Source organism: Onychostoma macrolepis, chromosome 06, assembly GCF_012432095.1.
Source record: "Onychostoma macrolepis isolate SWU-2019 chromosome 06, ASM1243209v1, whole genome shotgun sequence".
Taxonomy (NCBI): domain Eukaryota; kingdom Metazoa; phylum Chordata; class Actinopteri; order Cypriniformes; family Cyprinidae; genus Onychostoma; species Onychostoma macrolepis.
In genome coordinates, this window is record NC_081160.1 from 26,940,397 (window position 1) to 26,962,327 (window position 21,931).

Sequence of the window (21,931 nt, forward strand, 5' to 3'; positions counted from 1 at the left end):
ATCTTTCCTGAACATTTGTCAATCGATCTGGCGTCAAGCTGCACAGTCTATCCAAAAGCCTTCCCTTTTCTCTTTATTTGTCTGTCTGTCTTATTTTTTATCTCCTGTGTACAAAACAGTAGAAAATCAAAAGCCAAATGAAATGCATCAAAACAATAAATGCACGCAAGAAGCAAATTTAAGATTGTTAGTGTAGATTTTTGTCCTTCAGTGTTTATTTTACTTAGACCGCTGGCAAATTGTAAAATGACAGCCTCAGTCACCATTTTCTTTTTTTTTTTTTATGTAAATGAAAGTGAATGCCTAACATTATCTCTGTCTTTTGTGGAAGAAAGTAAGTCACAGAGGTTTAGAATGACATGAGGATGAGCAAATGAATTTTTAAATTTCATTTTTTTTTTTTTTTTTGGTTGAACAAATTTTACAGTATATTGTTGGACTTGTGTTTAAAAAAATTAGATGTATTTCCTGAAAACAAGTCTTATTATCTTTGCTTCTTAAGTAAATGTATTTTGCTTTACCAGATTTCACAAGATTTAGGTTTGGATGTTTTGATTGGAAAATAAGACAAAAATATTGATTCATTACAAATATTTTTAACGAAAGTTTGGATTTAAAAAAAATGGCATGCATTTTCAAATAGAAGTTTGTTTAATTCTGCATAACACATCCTCTGGTTAACAATGATCAACGGTTAAGTCAAGAGATGGCATGGATGAGAGTAACTCTCATAGCAGAGATTAATAATGTATGCCAGTAGATGACCACTTACAGTAGATATTCATGTGTCCTAACTCTTAAGAGGAAAAAGCGCTGCTAGTGTAGTGTAGCATATCGCTCTCAGTGGTTTTTCCCTCTGTTTTACATGTGCAGCTGTCTTCCCATTGTGATAATAAAATCATGTGCTCAAAACCATTATTTACGGCCAAATTTGTTTCCATTATTTATAGTTCAAGGACTGATGAAATTCATAACTATGGGTGAGCTGTGAATTTCTTTTAGGAATGGTGAATTATTCCTTATCGTTCCTTGTGCTGCATGTCAAAGAAAAAGAAAACTCACCTTTAAAATCTCGCTGCTCCTTTAGCTTCTGCGTCAATGCTGCTTGTTCAGTTAAGAACATTGGTGGACCGAATGGAAACCTTCCATGCAGTTGAATCAATCAGCTGTCACATTAAAGCTTTTATTTGAGGGTGGGGTGGATGTCCAGCCCATGAAGCAGACATTCATATTCATATATCATTTTCTGATCGTGACTGAACGTGAAGCTAAATTTGATTGTTTTGTGTGATGTCAGCCATTGCAAAAAAAAAAAAAAAAAAGTTGTTTATCATGTTGTTTTGATGTTCATCTTTTGAACTGAAGCTGATCTCAAAGTCTGGCTGAAGAAAGTGTCTACAAACAAGACATTGTTTATTACTGTCATTGTTTAACAGAACTGATTATGAATGAACTACATCCCAGTAGTTTACTTATATGCAGAAATGTTATGATTACAATCGAAAAACCGAGTGAGTTTAGCGTTAAAGTCATATATGTGTCCTAAATGTAGACACTTGCCCTATACAGGCCTTGCCATTTACAGTGGGATGACGATCTCTTGTAACATGACCGAACATATTGCATGTTTATTGGACAATTAAAGTGTATCTTAAATGGCTCTTAAAATTGAAGCATTAGTTGCTGGTAAGAGTTATTTGAGTGCAATTATTACAGGTGATTTTCGAACATTGCATTTCGGTTATGTCTAAAAGCTTTTACAGATACAATATTAGAGGCTTACATCGATATGAACGCGGCCCTTGTAAAAAATATATATTTATGTGGCAGCATATTTCCTTCACAGCCCTGAGGGAAGGTTTCATTTTACATTGACAGGGGTTTACCAAGCTTGACGTGCCCAGACAGCTTGTCTCAAAGACTGGGGCCAAGCAAATTGCAAGGACCTGTGCTTGAGTTAGCCTGGAGACATCTCTGGACTTCAGGAAATTGAGTAAACACAAACGTCACCCTACGACCTGAAACACCTCCTGAAGCCACAAGGTAAGCAGCAAAATGAGTGTGTTTATTCTTCGGAAAAGTCGTCGATAACTTGCATCACTTTTGTACAAAATCTATTGTATTAGGCCCAGGGCAGGTGATCTTTGCATTGGTATAGTAACGTACTTGAACCTTTTATGATATCCAAAAATCTTTTGGTGAATAAGGGAAAAATGTAGTGTAATAACCTCTGCTAAGATTATCTTATTTTGATGCTTTTTTGAAAATGACCATCCAGAGAATTGAGCAGAAAACTGTTTATTTATATTTAATTTTTTTCAATAAACAGTTCACATTCAAGTCTTCTAGCTATAACAGCACTAATATGCAGTTAATACTTTTGATTTTATCTAATAAAATATCACGAACGGTGATACACCAATATACCTCTTGGCAGTGTAAGGCTTTTTGCAGTGCATATTATTCCTAAGCAGCTCTACGTAAAATTATTCACTATATATTGGTTTGCAGTACACAAGCTAGCTGGTTGTCAGCGTGCTGAATTTCAATCTGTAAATGAATCGAAAAGAGAATAAAGTCAGAATAAAATGTAATTTATGATGGCATTTCATGGTAGCAGTAACAAATTCAAATATGGAAATAATCATTACATACCTCTCACTTTTAGTTTGGAGGAACATTCAGCTTTGCCAAATGGGTTGACTGCCACCACTTTGTACTCGCCACTATGTTCTGGCCCAACTCGGATGATGTACATAGAGCAGACTCCACATGCATTTGTGATGTAGTAGCTGTTGTTGGAGTTGATGCAGATGTTGTTGAGGTACCACGTAACATTAGGTGTGGGGAAGCCACGGACAGCGCAAGTCATGTACAGCTGAAAGCCCTGTGGTGGACTGTGGACTTTCAGTGGAACCAAGATGGAAGGTGGCCTCTCAAGAGTTATCATAGCTGCTGAGCGTGGGACTAGTGGCACTAGAAATGAGAAAAAGGAATAGTTCAGCCAAAAATGTAATTTCTGTCATTGTTTGCTAATTCTCATGTCGTCCCAAACCTGTGAGGGTATTAAAAAAATTATGATGTACTGTAAAAATAAATTGAGTAATGTGACAATTAAATGAGTGAGCACTTGTTTGTATTCTCCAGCAACCTACCTCTCAGCTCGTTAACACCCCACGTTGGTGATTTAGAGGCATCAGAAAGTCCCATATCATTTTTTGCATAGATTCTGAAGTGGTATTCACGACCAGGCTGGACAGAGGTAGTGTAAGTGTTGCAAAACAGACGGTCGGCAATTGTGTTCCAAACACGTGTGCTGGAATCACGTTCTGCCACCATGTAGTGCAGTCGATCGTCCTTCTCCTGGTCTGGAGATGGAGTCCATGTGATAATGACTTTACCATAAACAACCTGTTCTAGCACCACTGGGCCTGGAGGCTTTGGTTGATCTGTAGCCAGAAGAAAAACAAAGAAAGCTTTGAAGCCATAGGGATTGGCGCGTGTGGCAATGAAAGTAATAAACTGGCACATGAAGGATTCAATGGAAATTGTGTACCCCAAAAGACCTTATAGCCAGTAGTGGTGCATGTTGGGCACATGTTTTATTTAGCCATTTAAACAGCCTTACAAAAAGTAGACTAATTAAAAATATTTGGTTATATATGAATTTACAGGGGCACTGAGAGTTGCTTGTTGACACAAGGGCACTGCCCCCGCTTAGAGCTACTCCTGCATGCAGCAAGGCCTAATTATTAGTGTGATAAACTGGACAGTGTAGTCACATTCACAGCGGTGATGCACTTTGGTCTGCTTTTTGCTCTCTGCATAATTTATAAAGGCTACTTAAGGCAAGGTTTTGAAATATTGCACATACAGAATATAGAAGGAGGTTGTTGATATGGCAGTGATTTAAGATGCTGTAAGTGATGTTATATTCTCAAACTGCTTATGTAGCCTCACCTCTAATACAAATATATAAGGGCCAGGGTGGCACCAGCTCACCCAGATTGACGGCTAGTTCACCCAATCAAATGAATGACAAAGTTATTGTTTTTTTTTTTTTGTAGGAAAGAAGAAAAATCCTGCATACATGACAATAATACATTAACATAAGAACTACTTGGTAACTCGATGGTAAAAGCAAGAGTTGTCAATCAGAGCAATCAATCTAGTCCAAGTGCTCTAAAATACCCACCATACCTGAGATCCAGTTTCTATTTGTTGAACTTCCCAATGTTTTCAAATGATGTTGGAAAACACTGCATCACGATCATCGAGAGACAGTCAGATCCTGGATGCCCTATATCTTTAGCAAAGCAGCATGTCTTGCCACACTATGAGGATTACCCCAAGATCTACAGGTGCTGGTCATATAATTAGAATATCATCAAAAAGTTTATTTATTTCCCTAATTCCATTCAAAAAGTGAAACTTGTATATTATATTCATTCATTACACACAGACTGATATATTTCAAATGTTTATTTCTTTTAATTTTGATGATTAGAGCTTACAGCTCATGAAAGTCAAAAATCAGTATCTAAAAATATTAGAATATTTACATTTGAGTTTGAATAAATGACCATCCATACAGTATACATTCTGGGTATCTCTGGTTCTTTGAAACCACAATAATGGGGAAGACTGCTGACTTGGCAATGATCCAGAAGATGAACATTGACACCCTCCACAAAGAGGGTAAGTCACAGATGGTCATTACTGAAAGGTGTGGCTGTTTACAGAGTGCTGTATCAAAGCATATTAAATGCAAAGTTGACTGGAAGGAAGAATTTGGGTAGGCAAAGGTGCACAAGCAACAGGGATGACCGCAAGCTTGAGAATACAGTCAAGCAAAGCCGATTCAAACACTTGTGAGAGCTTCACAAGGAGAGAACTGAAGCTGGAGTCAGTGCATCAAGAGTCACCACGCTCAGACGTCTTCAGGAAAAGGGCTACCAAGCCACTTCTGAACCAGAGACAACGTCAGAAGCATCTTGCCTGGGCTGTGGAGAAAAAGAACTGGACTGTTGCTCAGTGGTCCAAAGTCCTCTTTTCAGATGAAAGTAAATTTTACATTTAATTTGGAAATCAAGGTCCCAGAGTCTGAAGGAAGAGTGGAGGCACAGAATCCATGTTGCTTGAAGTCCAGTGTGAAGTTTCCACAGTCAGTGATGATTTGGGCTGCCATGTCATCTGCTGGTGTTGGTCCACTGTGATTTCTGAAGTCTACAGTCAACGCAGCCATCTACCAGGAAATTTTAGAGCACTTCATGCTTCCTTCTGTTGACAAGCTTTATGGAGATGCTGATTTCATTTTCCAGCAGGACTTGGCACCTGCCCACACTGCCAAAGGTACCAAAAGCTGGTTCAATGACCATAGTGTTACTGTGCTTGATTGGCCAGCAAACTCGCCTGACCTGAACCCCATAGAGAATCTATGGGGTATTGTCAGAGGAAGATGAGAGACACCAGACCCAACAATGCAGATGAGCTGAAGGCCACTATCAGAGCAACCTGGGCTCTCATAACACCTGAGCAGTGCCACAGACTGATCGACTCCATGCCACGCCGCATTGCTGCAGTAATTCAGGCAAAAGGAGCCCCAACTAAGTATTGAGTGCTGTACATGCTCATACTTTTCATTTTCATACTTTTCAGTTGGCCAAGATTTCTAAAAATCCTTTCTTTGTATTGGTCTTAAGTAATATTCTAATATTTTGAGATACTGATTTTTGACTTTCATGAGCTGTAAGCTCTAATCATCAAAATTAAAAGAAATAAACATTTGAAATATATCAGTCTGTGTGTAATGAATGAATATAATATACAAGTTTCACTTTTTGAATGGAATTAGTGAAATAAATCAACTTTTTGATGATATTCTAATTATATGACCAGCACCTGTATGTGTAGTGTTATGTTGTGTTTGGGCTTGTTTGAATAGAGAACACCTGCTATAAATAATACACAATTGTGTATATTGTTTTAATGTACTTTTTGTACTTCCGGTATTGTTTGGTCTCTACCTGAAACAATAATATTTGTTTTAATCTGCAAGTTGGGACCTTTTTTAACGATATAGGACACACTGTCTTTTATGTATAATGCTCAACAGATAACATTTTCAAGGTTTTTCTTTTTCTTTTTTTTTTAGCATATATTTCGACCTTTTTCTCTTTTAGCCAAAAACTGATAATGCCATTTTAGTTGTTGAAATTTGCATCCCCATTTATGTCCCATGTATTGTAAAATTATGCACTTTAGTTTGAGAGTAGTACTTCTACCATATTTCATCAAGGTCCACTCACTTAAAAATGTTTGGCCTCTCCTCTGATTTGTATCTGATTATCTTGCAGTAATGTTCAGATATATTGTAAAATTATTTTTCTTTCTTTCTTTCTTTCTTTCTTTCTTTCTTTCTTTCTTTCTTTCTTTCTTTCTTTCTTTCTTTCTTTCTTTCTTTCTTTCTTTCTTTCTTTCTTTCTTTCTTTCTTTCTTTCATTCAGATAATTGACTTACCTGCCACTCTGACCTCTATGTCAAAGCTGGACTGTCCACTAGAGTTCTTTGCCATGATGGTGTAAACACCTGAGTCTGAATAGTTTGACGAGGGGATGACGAGTGTGGACGATTCCTCAACATTGATGATGTTGACCCAGGGGGACACAGGTTCATCATTTTTCAGCCATGTGATGTCTGGTTGTGGTGAGCCCTTGCCATGAACAGTTTGAAAGGAAACGATAGAATAAAAATCATGACTGATTAAAAATATTGAGCTGAATTGACCCTTTGCTTCAGTGAGCCCACCCTACCCATTGGTTATTGTTGCTTGCTTAAGGCTGGAATGTACTATATGATTTTTGCCCAGATTTTTGCTCCGAATTACAGTTCGAACAAGTCAATACTAGTTGCCGAAAATCTGAGCCAGTTTTATCTGCTGTTAAATTATGTGGTAGCATGACTAAATACAGCAGAAACTGCGAGCACTTACCAAGTTATTAACATTAAATTACATTGGTGCAAATGTACATGTTCTTACTAATGTTAGACATGTTCATTTGGGAATGAGGGCTGACACATAGTTTAATCCACAGCATGCACAATAAATCAAAGTACCTCATAATTGACTTTGATTCTGATAGAATTTCCTGCTCTTACAACCATGAAGTCTACAGGATCTTTGAAGTGGGGCCTGACTGAAAATTAATGGATAGAAAGTAGAAAGAAAGACAAAATGTTCAATTCAGTTCAAACTTGTACATTTATATTCTCTTTTAAGAAACTATTATGAACAGAACTTACTGTTGGGGTTTTTAGCGCAGACCATGGCAGAGGGAGCGCTGGGTTCTCCAGGCCCAGACATATTAATGGCTGACACTCTGAACTCATACTCTGACCCCTCAGAGACATCCTTCACTGCATACTTCAGAGCTGTGCGAAGCAGATTATTTTAATTGTCATAGTTGCACGTCAAGTAAAGCCAGTGACTTGATAACCAACATGTCTGGAGATGCATAATTAGTCTACTGTTATCTGCTGGTGGAGCCATTGTGCTCATTAAGAAACAGGTTTGAATCTAGCCTTTTTCACGTAGAGATTTTATTTTATTTTTTTGAAAAAAATTGTCAGTTTTAATAAAAATGGTATGAGTATTTATAAAAGGAAATCAAAGACAGTTATTAATTATAATTATAGGTGAGATTGTGTTAATTCCATTAGGAGACGGGATCATTTGATAGCAGTGTATTCCTGGAATAAATGAAGAGTCTGTATTCTTCATTTGTGAGATAAGATCATCAGAACAGAAAACAACTGTGCTTGAATTAAAGGAAAAGTTTCCAGTTAACGAGACGTGGTTGGTGACAGCGGTTCGGTTTCTGGTGTGACCAAGCAGCTGGGAAAATATGATGGAAATAGAGAGGCGGTAAGCTCTTGAAAATGACTGGAGGTTTCTGTGAGAATTCATAAGAGGTGCCTCAGGTAAAGTGCTAGACCATTTAAAGCCTTACCAGGGGCTATTATAGGATTTCAGTGTTAGGGGGTCTGAACCTCTTACCTGGTCATGAGTTGTTGTGGCTTAGAGAAATATTTCTTGCTTTGAGAGTTGCAGGTTTGAGTCTTGCTCCATTGACTTTGTTTTTTAAATGCACCCAATAAATTAAAAGAACATATCAATAACCGTAACACATTTAGTCGATTTCACTTGGAGGGCAAGAGTTTGGATGAGAGATAGAGCGTACGTCTGAGAGCCTTGAGCAGGGCTTTCTGTGCCTATTTCACACTGACTAGAGGGAAGGATAATATTTAACATATTTTTTTGTTTAAAAAAATGTCTGGTATGGAGGATTCTGAGTGAAATAACCTCAGACAGCTTACGGTAGCCAATGTTTTCAGCAAATGTGAGGATACAGTAAATGGTATAATTACAGTTTTTAAGGAGGATTTCATGTCAACAGTTAAAATAATGATGACAAGTTGCAGCTTGATGTGCTCAAGTGTTTGGCTAGAAAGTACTCATGAAACACTGTTACAAAATACTGCATATTTATTCTATTCTAACATAGAAAATGTTTAAGTCAAGTGAAAGTTTTATACATCTCGGAAAACATCTAAATGAACTAGTTTTATTTAAATTATAAATATTGTTTTATATATTATTTATAATGTATGGCAGGATCAGCCTGACCAAATAAGATTTCACCAATGGACTTAAAGTAACAACGCAGTTTGACATTTTATTATTATTATTTTTTTTTTACAAATGCTACAGTACTTATGTGAAGATCAAAGACTTTTTAGTCAGAAGTAATATGTTATGGTCATATAAGAAAGTTTAGACCCTCTCATCCAAAGCGCCATTTACTTCTTCTTTTAGCTACCCTTGTAGTAATGAATAATCTGAAGTTTTATCTGAATTAAAGGTCATTTAATCATAAAACTATTGTTTCCTAATTACATAGATTAAAAGTACAGAAAAATCATTTACATTTACATTGAACCTTGCTATCTTCAAATTAATGTCTTCTCTCTGAGATTCAAACCCTATAATTCTTGTTTAATTGTAACCTAAAGATACACCGTAATTACAATCAAGGTTTTCCAGTTCACTTACTATACATTCATCTGGTTTATTAGCTGGAAAGTTCATGGCATTGATGTCACTTTAGCTATGTCCACTCTTGATTTTTACTTGAACAACTATATAAAGCTGAATGATAGGGTATGAGAAGTGTTGAATAGCTTATTAAAGCATGCAACTCTTGTCTAACTGTTGATGAACCAGAAACCCTTTGGTTTTGAAAGTGAAGTTCTCAGTAATTGGAAAAAAAACCAACAAAAAAAACCCAGACTCGATGGAATAATGTACCCGAGGCGACATTTACAGGTATGTAAAATGATATTATGCATGTTTTGTTACACTTTGAAAGTGAAATATCCAGAAACTGAGTTACCGAGCAAGTTTACTATGTCAGAAAATCCATACATATGAATCTAGTTATGTGCGTCAAAATGTAGCAGTTTACAAGTCATGCACTAAAGTGTTTTGAGATCATAGTATTGTGCAATGAACTGTAATTTAAAATCTGCCCCTGTATGATCCTTCATGTGAAATCAATATAAATTGCTTACTTAATCTGAAAACAGCAGTGAATTGTATGCAAGGGTACATTTTTGGAGTAATGTAGACATGTAGGCAGTTTTTTGGGGGGAAAATGTTGGGAAAACAGGTACCTGAAATAGGTTCCTTAGCTAGGTTCAGAGTCACCCAGTGGTTTGTATCTTTCTTGCGTTTCTCTAGCTGGTAGCCCAGTATTTTGGTTCCTCCATCTTTCTCTGGCGGAGTCCATGTTAGGTTGATGCAGTTTTTGAAAGTGCTGACCACCTTAGGAGGGGCGGGTTGACCAGGGTAAACTGCAGACAGTTTTGATACCGTACTTAAGTCAGAGCATTTGGTTAAGTTTTTATTTATTTATTTATAATATGCATAATTTATGTTCAATAATCATAAGTACTCATGCAGTCTCTCACTCAGAGTTCCAGCCATGATGCCTTCTGTCTCCAGAGGATCACTGATACCCTCAGAGTTCTCAGCATAGATTCGGTATGTGTACTTCTTGCCATGGGACACGTTTCTGTCTCGAAAGGACAGGCGGTCAGCTGAATTATCGCACACTTTCTTCCACATACTCTGCCCCACTTGCTGACGCTCCACTAGGTAGTTGGTCACTTCAGAGCAACCGGTATCACTTGGTGGCTTCCATTTTAATTCAATGACAGAAGATGAGCTGTCAATCACTTCTACTGGGCCTTGTGGTGGACCCGGCTTGTCTGCAGGGGTACAAAGTTGTTTGAAATACTTAATGTGTCAGTTTAATGTTAATGTATGAGTCTGTATGTAAAAGGCAGAAGGTTTATAAATATTTATTTCAGAATACATTCAATATAATACTCAGTGGAGTAGAAACATACCGACCACAATAAGCCTAGAGAAGGCCTCTGCAGTACCAAAAGTGTTTTTAAGCTGGATCTTAATTTCCCCAGAGTCAGATTGCAGGCAGTCTTTTATCTGAAGACGGCTCTGGTTTAGATCTTTTACTACTTTTATGCTGCCACCATCAAAAAGTTCAGTGCCGTCCTTAAACCAGCTGATCTCTGTCGGGTCTTGAGGAGGTAATGGCATTTTAAAGGAAGCAGTCTGGCCAACTTTAACTACCACATTTTTGGAGAACTTGTGTAGGTCATCAGCGTCGAATTTAGGAAGATCTGTAATATTTAAAAATGTTTTCATCACCGGTTCAACATTAACAATTACTCATTGTTTTAACAAACACATATGAGTCTGTTTTCTCTATAGAATATACAAAAACTCATTTGCATGTTATAGTAATATACTGTGTCATTGTAAAATGGAAAATAAATAACAATACCTCCAGCTGTTGTCATGGCGTCGGTCTCGCACTCTATCACTTCAGCCTGATTCTGTCTTGAGTCTGAATCTTTGCTGCTTTGTATTGCTAACTTTTGTGTACCTCCATCTTTAGATATGCTTGCTTGATCTTTAGAAGACAACTAGCAAAAGTGATAGATGCAATATAAAGATCAATTACCAAAGACATTTTAGAGCAATTAATAAATCAATAGAGTGTATACTAATTCACCTTCTTCCCATCCTTATTGGATTTGCTGCCTTTTAAGTTACCGGCAAGGTCTGCTGATTCCATACCTATAATATGCAGAGAAATGTTAATGTATAATATAATTATTGATATAATAATAATAATTATTATTATTTATTATTATTGTTGTTATTTAATGCCTTTTGCACAGCTCATGTTAGCTTCACAAACAAATAATATAAACAAACACAAATGGATCTGGAATACATTAGAAAACTAAGCTGGATTCCGCCTTAGAGTGAGTGAGTAAATTAGTTAATAAATAAATAAATAAATAAAATGTTATTGTGATTTCTTGTTGATTGCAGCTTTATTTCTTTTAATTGTGAATTTATATCTCACAATTTGACTATTTCACAAATGTTCACAATGTTGTTCTTGAAATTGCAACTGTATATCAACTATATATTGCAGTTACAAGGACCGTGCATTTGATATAACTATTTCTTTATCTCACAATTACCTTTTTTTTGTGTGAGTCGGAAAGGGATTTCTTTACAAAAAAACATCACATCAAAAAATGGTGGTCAGAAAAAAAATTATATTGTTTCAAGACCATTGAGACTTGTAGAAGTTAAAAGAACCTTGTAGTGAATAAGACCGTTATATGAGGATATGACAATGTGAGGGTGATGTGGGAAGATTGTTTGGTGTGGGTGACAACTGATGCATTGCAATCCAAGTCCAATTAAGAGAGAATTGAAATAGTGGAGGAAAGAGGTTACGAAGGCATGGACTAGAGATTCAGTGTCTTGTGCTTAAAAGTGGGAGGTGAAATGCAGTATTGTGGAGGTGGAAGAACGCAGGTTTACCAAGGAAGTTAATGTTGGCTTGAAATGTTAAAAGATTGTTTATTAGTATCAACAGTAGTTATAGTGTTCATTAGTATTAACACCACATGTTGTACTTTCAGGCTGAAGCTCATTGCAAAAATTGCAATATGTCTTTTGATTACACTTTTAGGGACTAAGAATGTGATGCATTTTCAAACGAAAGGGTTCAAATACTGAAATGGGTCACACTTTATATTACGTGGCCTTAACTACTATGTACTTACATCAAAAAATAAGTACAATGTACTTATTGTATTGCAAAACAGTTTTACTGCTATTGAGATGGGATATGGGTAAGGTTAGGGACAGGTTTGATGGTATGGGTAGGTTTAAGGGTGGGTTAAGGTGTAAGGGATGGGTCAACAGAGTAATTATAAATGTAATTACAAAAATTAATTACAGATGTAACTACATACAGGCATTTTTAAAAATATAAGTACAATGTAAAAACATGTATGTACACAATAAGTGCATTGTATCAAATGATTAATTTAAATGTAAGTACATAGTAGTTAAGGCCACCTAATATAAAGTGGGACCCTGAACTGATATATAAAATACTGAACTTATAATGAACAATGAAAAATATGCAAGTTTGCAAGTTTAAAGCTTGCTAGTTAATCACAGAGTTACCAAATGGAAATTTATTAAGACAGTTGGCTAGATCAATTATATTTGAGTTATAAATCACTTGCCTAAACTGCCTAAATTACATCCCTTTGCCTGAAAGGACCATTAATCTTGTCAACTGTTCACCTCAGTCTCATCATGGGCTGTGTCATTCATACAGTGCCACACTGTGGCTAAATGTGAATATGGCACTGAAATAATGTTAGCGCTACACTTAAATCATATTAATTAAAGTCAATGTACTGATGAGGAAATTAATGGCTTTTGTATTTGAACAGTTATTATTTCTCATGTAGTGTTAAGTACACCATCAAATCTTATACCGGTTGAGTCTCCAGACAGCAGGGCTTCATCGGAACCCATAGTCACACCTCCACTTTTTGACATTTTCTCACCTGAAAATCCTGACAGTCATTATAAAATGATCATTTGTATGCACGAATATAGACATTCACCTCGATATTACTTCTGATTTTGGACTCTCATGTCACACTTGAAAATTTATGGATGTCACTGCATGATTAGAAATATCAATGCAACTATGGTGTCTTTATGTGGCAGAAGATAACATTTTCCTTATTTAATGAACTTGTGTGGTTCTCCTACCTTTCCCTGTGTCTTTTCCTCTAGTGTCTGTTACACTCCTCGCCAGCCCAGTGTCTCCAGAGCCATCTCTCCTGACCTCTTCTTCTGCTCTAGAACCATCTCCAGGAAAAGATGCAGAACCACTGCTGTCCACTGCACCTGCTGCCTCTTTCTCAGCGCTGGCTGTTTTGACAGCCGCAATTCTCTCATCTCTTTCCTTCTGTAGCTTGACCTGCTGTTCTGCAGCGATCTTTGCCAGGTCAACACCTGCCCCTCCGGCTTGAGTTGTTTTTCGGGGTTTCTTTTTGCCTTTAGTATCTAGACTGTTATCGGCTGGTTCATGACAAAAGACATACAGAACATGACAAAAACAAAACAGACAAGAATATGAAATAAGCACAATATACAAGTATTATTAGATAAATTGCTGTAATGCGAACTTTAACAGTGTTGGGCAACCTGTGGTTAACAACACTAAAGTTATATTAAGTAATCATTCCATGGGCCCCGAAGTATAATCATCCTTGTGCAAGTGACCCCTATCCTAAAATTCAAAATGCAGCTATATATTTTTATATATAAAGACCCAATTTACTTTATTAAATATTTACATTATTACTATGATTTTAGGTTTGTTTATTTGAATTTATTTCTTATTTATTTCTTATACATATAATATGTATAATTAATTAATTATTTATTTAAATATGATTTTCTATTATTTTTTAAATATTCCATCTTAATAATATAAACATATTATATTTAAAACACTGATAAAAAAAAAAAAAAAGAACTTAAATAACATGCTTTTGAGAACCCTACTGGTGACTCATATGTGACTCATATGAATCAACTGATTGGCTAAAATGAATCAGACCATTCTAATCAATAAAGAGAGCATTCTTTGATAGTTTGTGTGGTTTTAGCTTCGTAAGGCTGCACAATAAAAATAGCTTGTTACTGGACAACAATCTTGAAAACATCTGATCTGATGTAACTCTACTGAAAAAAAAAATGCAGTTTGGTGGATTTAACTTCTTCCTCCCCAACACTAATCTTAGTCACTTGTTATAGTCAAATTCAAAGATATTTTGAAAATGATGAGATCATACTGTACCTTCCACTATCAGCCAAGCGTTACTGGACTTGATTGCGGCCACAGCTGCATAGATGCCTTTATCCACCTGCATACAGTCCTTCACTATCAGCCTGTGGATCAGTTTGTCTTCGGACACAGTAATGTCATATTTGTCTCCGTGTTCTAATCGGTTGTTCTTTCCGACCCACATGATTTTAGATAAGGGTTTAGAGAGGACGCATTCAAAAATGGCATCCTCCCTCTCCATGGCTTTTACATCCTTTAACTTGACCAGAAAGTCCACCACTGGAACTACAGGAAAGTGTTATTGGTTACTAACAGTTGTAATCTGTTAAATATACTCCATCACAAACTAAGTAAGGTTGACTTTGACTTACTTTTAAATTCAGTGGAGAACACATTGACGTCTTCTACATCTAACTGGTAAAGGCCAGCATCATCTGGGAAAAGGTCCCTAATTGTGAAGATGTATTTCTTGCCTACTTGATTCAGGCTGTGTTTCATTTCCACTTCGAGATCTTGAGAATATGGAATCATCTCACCATCCTGAGGGACAGACCAGAAGCTTGCATTGAAACCTGAGCTCTGATGTGTTATAATAACCAGTCAATTTACCTTGTAGATGAAAATTCTGCTGCTGGCGTCTAGAAGGTTAAGATCAAGTTCAAAAGAAGCAGATCCATCAGGATTGACATCGATGTGTTTGAGGTTAGAAATGCTCTTGACGAACTGAGAATAAAAATATCATCACAATATCATTTCACATTGAAAATGTATCTAGCAAAACAAAGAAACAAATCAAAAGCGTGCCTCTGCTTGCTCTTGTTCTCTCTCTCTTTTCATCTCATTCAGTTTCTTCAACATCCAGCGGAAGTCAGTCACCCCATATTCTGCACAGATGCGCTCATAATCTTTCTTATCGGCGCTCAGCAAAATCTCCCAGAACTTTGGGTCAATTTCTCCATCTTTCCTTGCTTCGGTTTTAGGACGAACCTTACTGCAGGGTTGAGAGGTAATTCACAGTTGATTAAAGGAAAAGGTATGGCTATAGGATATGGGATATATTTTGGGAAAGGGTTGAGAAGGATATCAAACTTTTAAACCTATAATTTCTTACAATATTTTTTTCTACCATGCACTGAACTTTATTAAAGCTTTGGGGGACCACGTCTCCCTATCTCTCCAAAACAGTTCATATCTTAGAATAAAAACAAAGATGCAGTACAGTTAATGCATTAGTCACAGAGATTGCCTAAAATAACATTGTCTATATTTACAGCGTAAGATTTACAGCACCTTCTCCTTTTCAGGACAGCCTTGAGCTCATTTGGATCAGTTGCAGCTGAAAAATGCATGAGCAAAAAATCAAACCACTGATTTATAAAGCGGCATACAGCACATAAGATACCACACGTGTTATTAATACTCACTGGACTCCTGGTTTGCTTTGTTCTTCTTGAATCCCACTAAATAGAAAATGCCACATTACAGATGTTTTTATGGCCACGAATTGCTGTGTTAGGAATGGAAACGTCTCAATTTTCATACCTTTGATGACGTTCAGCATAACAATGACCATAGCCTTTCCAAATTCGTTAGTAGCAAAACATTTGTAGGTGTCTGCCTGGTCTGGAGAAACATTCGGCATCTAAAAAAAGAGCGCAAGCATTTTAAGTAGGAATATTCAGGAATGTCTTTTGTGGGATGAAACAGAAACTCAGCTCACCTCAATAGTGTGTTCACCAGAAATTGGGTCAAACTTGGTTTGGTATTTCTGTGGATCTGAAATATCACCATTGTTTCTGGCCCATGTTACAGTAGGGATGGGATCACCCACTACAATGGCCTTGAAAATAGCCAGTTTACCTGCAAGTTTACAAATATCTCTTGATTTTGTTCACTGAAAATTTATATGGCAGATATTGGTTTATGCAATTAATTTGATTAACTAGTTGATATATCATGTAATTAATTAAAGAATATTGTGTGTGTGTGTGTGTGTATAAAACATATGCAAACAAGCACAAGAGCAGCATACCTTCTTGAATGGTAAGAGCTATAGGTTTGCGGATAAAATCCGGATGGCTCTTTTCCGCAGGGATTTCTTCTATGAACTGTGTGATCATGACTCCTGGGACTTTGGATTTCTTTTTGATGCCCACTAATGACATAGAATGTGTAAATATTAATACAGTGACTTTTTTTTTTTTTTTTTATAAAAAATAACTTGATATATTTCATTTTCGCTAGTATAAAATGTATCTGTATCTGTAAACCCTGGTTTAATTTATTAGTGATTTCAATAATATTTAATTAAGCTGCAATTAATTTATTTAAAGAAATATATATTATTGAAAACATTGAGACTTTACCTTGCCCTGTTGTGGTCTGATCAGACACTTTTGATTTCTTCCACATTTTGATTTCCTCTGCGTTCGGCTTTAATGCAGTTTTGTCTGCACACAGAAAAATATTACAGGTAAAATGTTTATTTACAGAAAGAATGAGATTTGAGTCGTTTGATCATTTAAATTATAGTGGATGATGGTAACTTAATGAGGAAAAAAATCAGTTGGTGTTTTCATTTCTTTCATTTTCATTTCTTTCATGATTGTAAATAATGTACATTAATAACCTGTAGGGGTAATCACCAGGGCTGGTAGTGCTAAATATAGGGTCATTTATCAAACTCAAGCAGTGAAAGATTTGTACCTTTGTTTATTTACCAAGCAAGTAAACCATTTCTGATGACGGATGATAAATTGTCTGTAAATTTGCATTTCCGAATAACCGCCACACTCATACTGACCATTGATAGATAGGGATCCGCCTGGTGACAAGAAAAAAAATTGGTCTCTACACTGAAAGTATGACCTGTAATTTTTGAAACAGTGCCACTGTCATACCAGAAATTGCTTTGCGGGATAATAGCGAGGCTTCGCTGAAGAAATTGTTGAGGCGGAGTCAACGTAAAGGTTGATAGAAGGTTTTTCTTTTTTTTTGGAAACCATCAGTCCACAGAGTAAGACCACTTGTGGTCACAGGAAATATTATTCTACAACTTGGCATGTTGCACACATGCCTTTTTTGAAACTGCAGTATGACTTGATTTGATAAACGTTAATCAGATCTGACCAAAAACACATTTCGCAAATCATTTTTAACCTACAATGAAGTGTTTATACATATTTAATATTATAAATGTCGAGAAGTTGCTGGCGTTGATGCTTCAGACCACAAATGCTTGTGAAATCTATTTAAATCTATGCAAAGTGCCCTGTGTAAGATTTCTAAGTGATTGTATGCCTTTCAAACTTGACCGTGTTCATCAAGCAGGTAAACAAGGTGCTAATCTTAATATCGTAACCTCACAACATGCCCACTGCCCTCTGTGACTCCGCTAATCAAACGTTCTCAGTCTGTAAATCATTCACCTTACATTTCTAGAGTCTCTTAAGATCACTTGCTCACTAGGTCCCGGCATCACTTAGAAGAATTACAGCTGATGACAATGTTTTTCTGGCACCTTCGATGCAGTTAAAACCCCTGCCGTGCAGATGATTCATTGAAATATCACCCGTCTCTTGAACAGAATCCAAATGCTGTCCGATGGGGCCAATCTCAGCAAGACTCTAGCGCGGTCACGAGTTTGGTCAGACAGTGTATGGTATGTTCTTTTTAACACAGGTGAATGTCTTTCTCACAGGTGAATGCAAACTATCCCTGTTGATGTCAGAATTTTTTTTTTTTTTTTTAGTAAGTATTTGAGCCAGGTGACAGAAAGTGACATTGAGTTAAAGAGGAGCCCCGTCTCCGTCATTTGCCTTGCCGTGTATGATGGGAGAAGTCAGCAGGTGTCACTCATATTTTGGCCTCAAGCGTTAAATGGAGATCAACACATATCACTGCGGCATGCAATGTTGACATGTTTTGAGTGATCTCCGGACTCGCTGAGTTCTTCCTTTAAAACACAGGTCAGGAAATAAACAAGATGTTTCCTGTGGAACACATGAAGCAAGGTGGAAATGTAATTTCAGTGCTGAGAACTGTCATTATTTAAAAGAGTTTTTCCTCATATGCACAGTACACTGTAAAAAAGTGCTTATTTTGAGGTTGTAAATTAAGATAAGAGAATGTTTTACATGAAAAAATCTTTATTTTGAAACTTAAATATTCAGTTTGATTAGGTGTGTACTTGCTGTTTATTTGTAATTATTTGGTAAATTTAGAAATTGTTTTAAAATAAATACACCAAATTCTCAATGTAGAATGCATTCGAAAGGTTCACGAAAATCCCCTAATTTTTGTATGTTGCGGGTAAACTGGGTTTATTTCAAGTTAGTCTCGTTCTGAAGGAAATGTGTGTTTTTTGTTTTGTTTTTTTGACAAAGTAACTGGCTATTTTTTTTATAATAAATCTCTCAAATTCCTATATAAAATATCCATTGGCTAAAAATGGTTACATAAGACATTGATCTACTAGTTTAATTTGAAGAATCTTGTATGTTGAACTAGTACTCTAAATGGCCTTTGACCTATCAGGAACATCTAATAAAGATATATTAGGATTTTGATTTATGCATCTTAAGTAATCTGAAATGGCCTGGTGTACATGTGTGACATTATAGGGTTCCTCAGTCTGGCCTTTTTAGGTTTGTACCAAGTTACATAGTCACTTGATAGGTCACATGTCACATATAAACAAGAACATTTCATCGTAAATGTCACAATGTTCTGATGATTCACTAAGCACCTTGTACATTTCCTCAACAGTGGAAAAAAAATTATTTAGAGGTGCCATTTCTTAAGAAAATACGTCTTAAAAGACACTGACAGCTCTCAAAAATCTCTAAACTCTTCGAAAGAATCAAAAAGCTCTCGCATTGTGAAGTGAATTTTGTATTTATTTCACAGCAAGTGAATAATGTTTATCTTGTTAATAAAGTGTTAATCTCTGGTTTGTCAAGTATACATGGTCAGACATTTGGCCCCTGAGTCCACAGGGATGCAGGCGCTGCTCTTTTCTTGGCTCGGGAAGTGTGGTTTAAAGCGAGCCTGTGGTTCACTGACTGAGATCAGATGCCTGATGCAAAGTGGGGTTAGTTTTTATGGGCCACGTGGACCTCCAACCATGCTAATGTTAAACCCGGACACCTGCCACACATGTTCTTGGCTTTGGCAGGAACATTAAAGCTTTTAAAGCAAAGCTCACTGTTTAGAGATCAAGCACCAAAGGTACTAGAACACTTGACAATGGCTGTGTTCCAAAACGTGAGCTGACTATGTAGGCTGTTTCGAAAACATCATTATGGTGCCTAGGATACCTTTTCTTTGGCTAAATTCTAAGGCAATGCATTGCATGGACAATCCCATGGTGCATTGCAGTAAGCTCAGTGAAAAAAAAAATAGATTGAAGATAATGGATAAAGCAGTTAAATCAAATTAAATATAGACTGGTTTACTCAGTATTGTGTTTATGGTTATTACCATAACAAGGCTATATCGAAATCAACTGGAATTCAAATCACCCATGCATGTTGTGGGAAGTGCTATTTGTACAATGCTGCCAAAGTAGCGCGTTCCAAAACGGTCACTTTTGAGGTTCCATATTAGTTAGGATGCTGCCTTAAGAGACAGCAAACCGGCTCACTGAGTTTGGGAACAGAGCCAGCATGTCTCAGCTGATTGTGTGTGGATCAAATAGGACTAAAACTTTAAAATGCTTTGGAGGAGGGGAAAATATCTAACGACTTTGAACTCCAAAATGAGTCAGTTTGGATCCTCTTAGCAACTGAATCCCCTGTGTTTTTTCTGGATAATACAGAAAGATTGTTATTTTATTTTTAGTATTAAACTAAAGTCATTTAGCAAGGACATCTGCGTACAACTGCAGCAAGTACAATTCGCATAATAGTCTTTGGCAGCTAATGGGTATTATTATTATTATTTTTTTTTAATTAGTCTTTGTAATTTGTTTAAATGGTTTTCATAATTAGGGCTGTCAACTGGATTTAAATTTTAATTGAATCGATTGCATTTTTGTATGCTAAATAATTAATTACATTTAACCAAATATAGTAATATATAAGTATTTGCTGTGGCAGATAAAATCAATTATTAAACAGACATTGCAGAAAGTGATATTCCAAAATTATTGCAAATTATTGAGCCATCCACTTGTTTAAAACTTTTTTATTTGTATAATTAATTGTGCTAAATTAACCCATTCATTCAAAAGCTCTAACAGTACACTGTAAAAAGTGATAAGCTGACTTAACTTAAAAAAATTGAGGAAGCCCGTTGCCTTAAAATTATTAAGTAAATAATATATATATATATTGACAATTCACTTAACTTAACTTATTTTTTTAATTATAATTTACTTAAAATTTTTAAGGCAACGGGTTTCCTTAATTCTTTAAGTTAAGTCAACTTATCACTTTTTACAGTGTATTTATTTAGTCATTTAATGATTATTTAAGTGTATTGACCTTTGTGTTTCACATAAATTTAAGTCATTAAACAATGACCATTTGAGGAGTTTATAGACTACAACAATACAGACAATCCAAAATCAATGAGAACGTACCAGAGCATGTGGAGGAAAATGTTTTAGAGCTTGGTAAAAGGTTAAATACACACTCAGGTGTCTCCTGAGGATGACATACATCTATGTTTTGTCTGAACAGTACAGCGTGAGTCATTTCGGAGCTAGCAAATCAAAGATTAGTACCAAACAAATCTTTGACACATAAACGGTTGATTAAGATAAACAAACCCGGCGTCAGCAAAATAAAATTGATCTACTACTGTGCAAATCCACTTCATACACATAGTAATGCATTTGACTTCACCATGTTTAGATTTAATGTTTTGTTTACTTTGTGATGAAGTTAAAGAAGTTTACTTGTATGCTGATGACTGAGAATGCAAATGGTAAAACTTAAACTGGATCTGACACACAGCATGGAGTTTAAAGACCAAAGCAGATTAAGATATTGACCAGATGTCAAAAGCATAATTATTTTTCACAATGTCCAGGGCAACAGTAGATTGGCAATTAACTTACCAAAGCCAAGTGAACTCCTCTCTCTAAGCTCTGCTTAACAGTGTGATAGTCCGGTAGAGTGTCTCATAAAGCTAATAAAATCCTTCAAAGAATTTAATAGCAATGTCCCTCTATCACAATCTTAACTACCCAGTAGCTGCCAGGGAGAGTCATCAGGCTTGGTGACATGGTTCCCCCTACGGGGAGGGGAGGAAATTATACAGGAGTTTGGCAGCAATGAAATGTTAATTTTATCTTGTGGTAGTTGAAGAAAACACATTCATATTTACCTGAGTGACAGCACAATTAAATAGTTCATGCTTAGGGGTGATGGCGAATAACTGACCCGTAAGTAACCCTCCTGAGCACACAAAAAAAAACATTTTTTAATCAAAGGCTAAAAGATATCAATTAATGTTTTATTTTCTTCTTGAAATTAAAGATAAGACTGTTTGGGACAGTTAAGCAAAGCTTTTTATATCTTTCTATTCTTTTATCTTTCCATATTTTGAGTGAATGACTGTCAAATAGTGAAAAAATGACAACTTAGAACATGTAA

The 21,931-nt window shown here is 36.1% G+C and overlaps 1 protein-coding gene across 1 annotated transcript; it reads right to left on the reverse strand.

The window, feature by feature from the left end:
- Nucleotides 1–2,385: 2,385 nt before the first annotated feature.
- Nucleotides 2,386–21,492, reverse strand: LOC131542469 (immunoglobulin-like and fibronectin type III domain-containing protein 1). Its single transcript, XM_058779191.1, has 23 exons — nt 21,394–21,492; nt 16,697–16,780; nt 16,363–16,485; nt 16,051–16,190; nt 15,873–15,972; nt 15,755–15,790; nt 15,621–15,666; nt 15,135–15,321; nt 14,940–15,053; nt 14,702–14,870; nt 14,343–14,615; nt 13,247–13,558; nt 11,160–11,224; nt 10,929–11,070; nt 10,471–10,764; nt 10,030–10,329; nt 9,733–9,912; nt 7,303–7,431; nt 7,117–7,196; nt 6,520–6,712; nt 3,156–3,449; nt 2,656–2,976; nt 2,386–2,550 (listed from the first exon to the last, which is right to left on the reverse strand). The coding sequence occupies exons 2-23, from the start codon at nt 16,740–16,742 to the stop codon at nt 2,546–2,548; spliced, it is 3,549 nt and encodes a 1,182-aa protein (XP_058635174.1). The 5' UTR covers nt 16,743–16,780; nt 21,394–21,492; the 3' UTR covers nt 2,386–2,545.
- Between the last annotated feature and the right edge of the window lie 439 nt (nt 21,493–21,931).

What these genes read in the sequence shown, in the direction of transcription:
- LOC131542469 (XM_058779191.1), bottom strand. Translation starts at nt 16,742, where the DNA reads ATGTGGAAGAAATCAAAAGTGTCTGATCAGACCACAACAGGGCAAG. An exon ending in GTTCTCCACTGAATTTAAAA is followed by an intron (nt 14,616 to 14,701) that starts GTAAGTCAAAGT and finishes ACTTTCCTGTAG; the next exon opens with TTCCAGTGGTGGACTTTCTG. An exon ending in CATAGAGGTCAGAGTGGCAG is followed by an intron (nt 3,450 to 6,519) that starts GTAAGTCAATTA and finishes TTCTGGCTACAG; the next exon opens with ATCAACCAAAGCCTCCAGGC.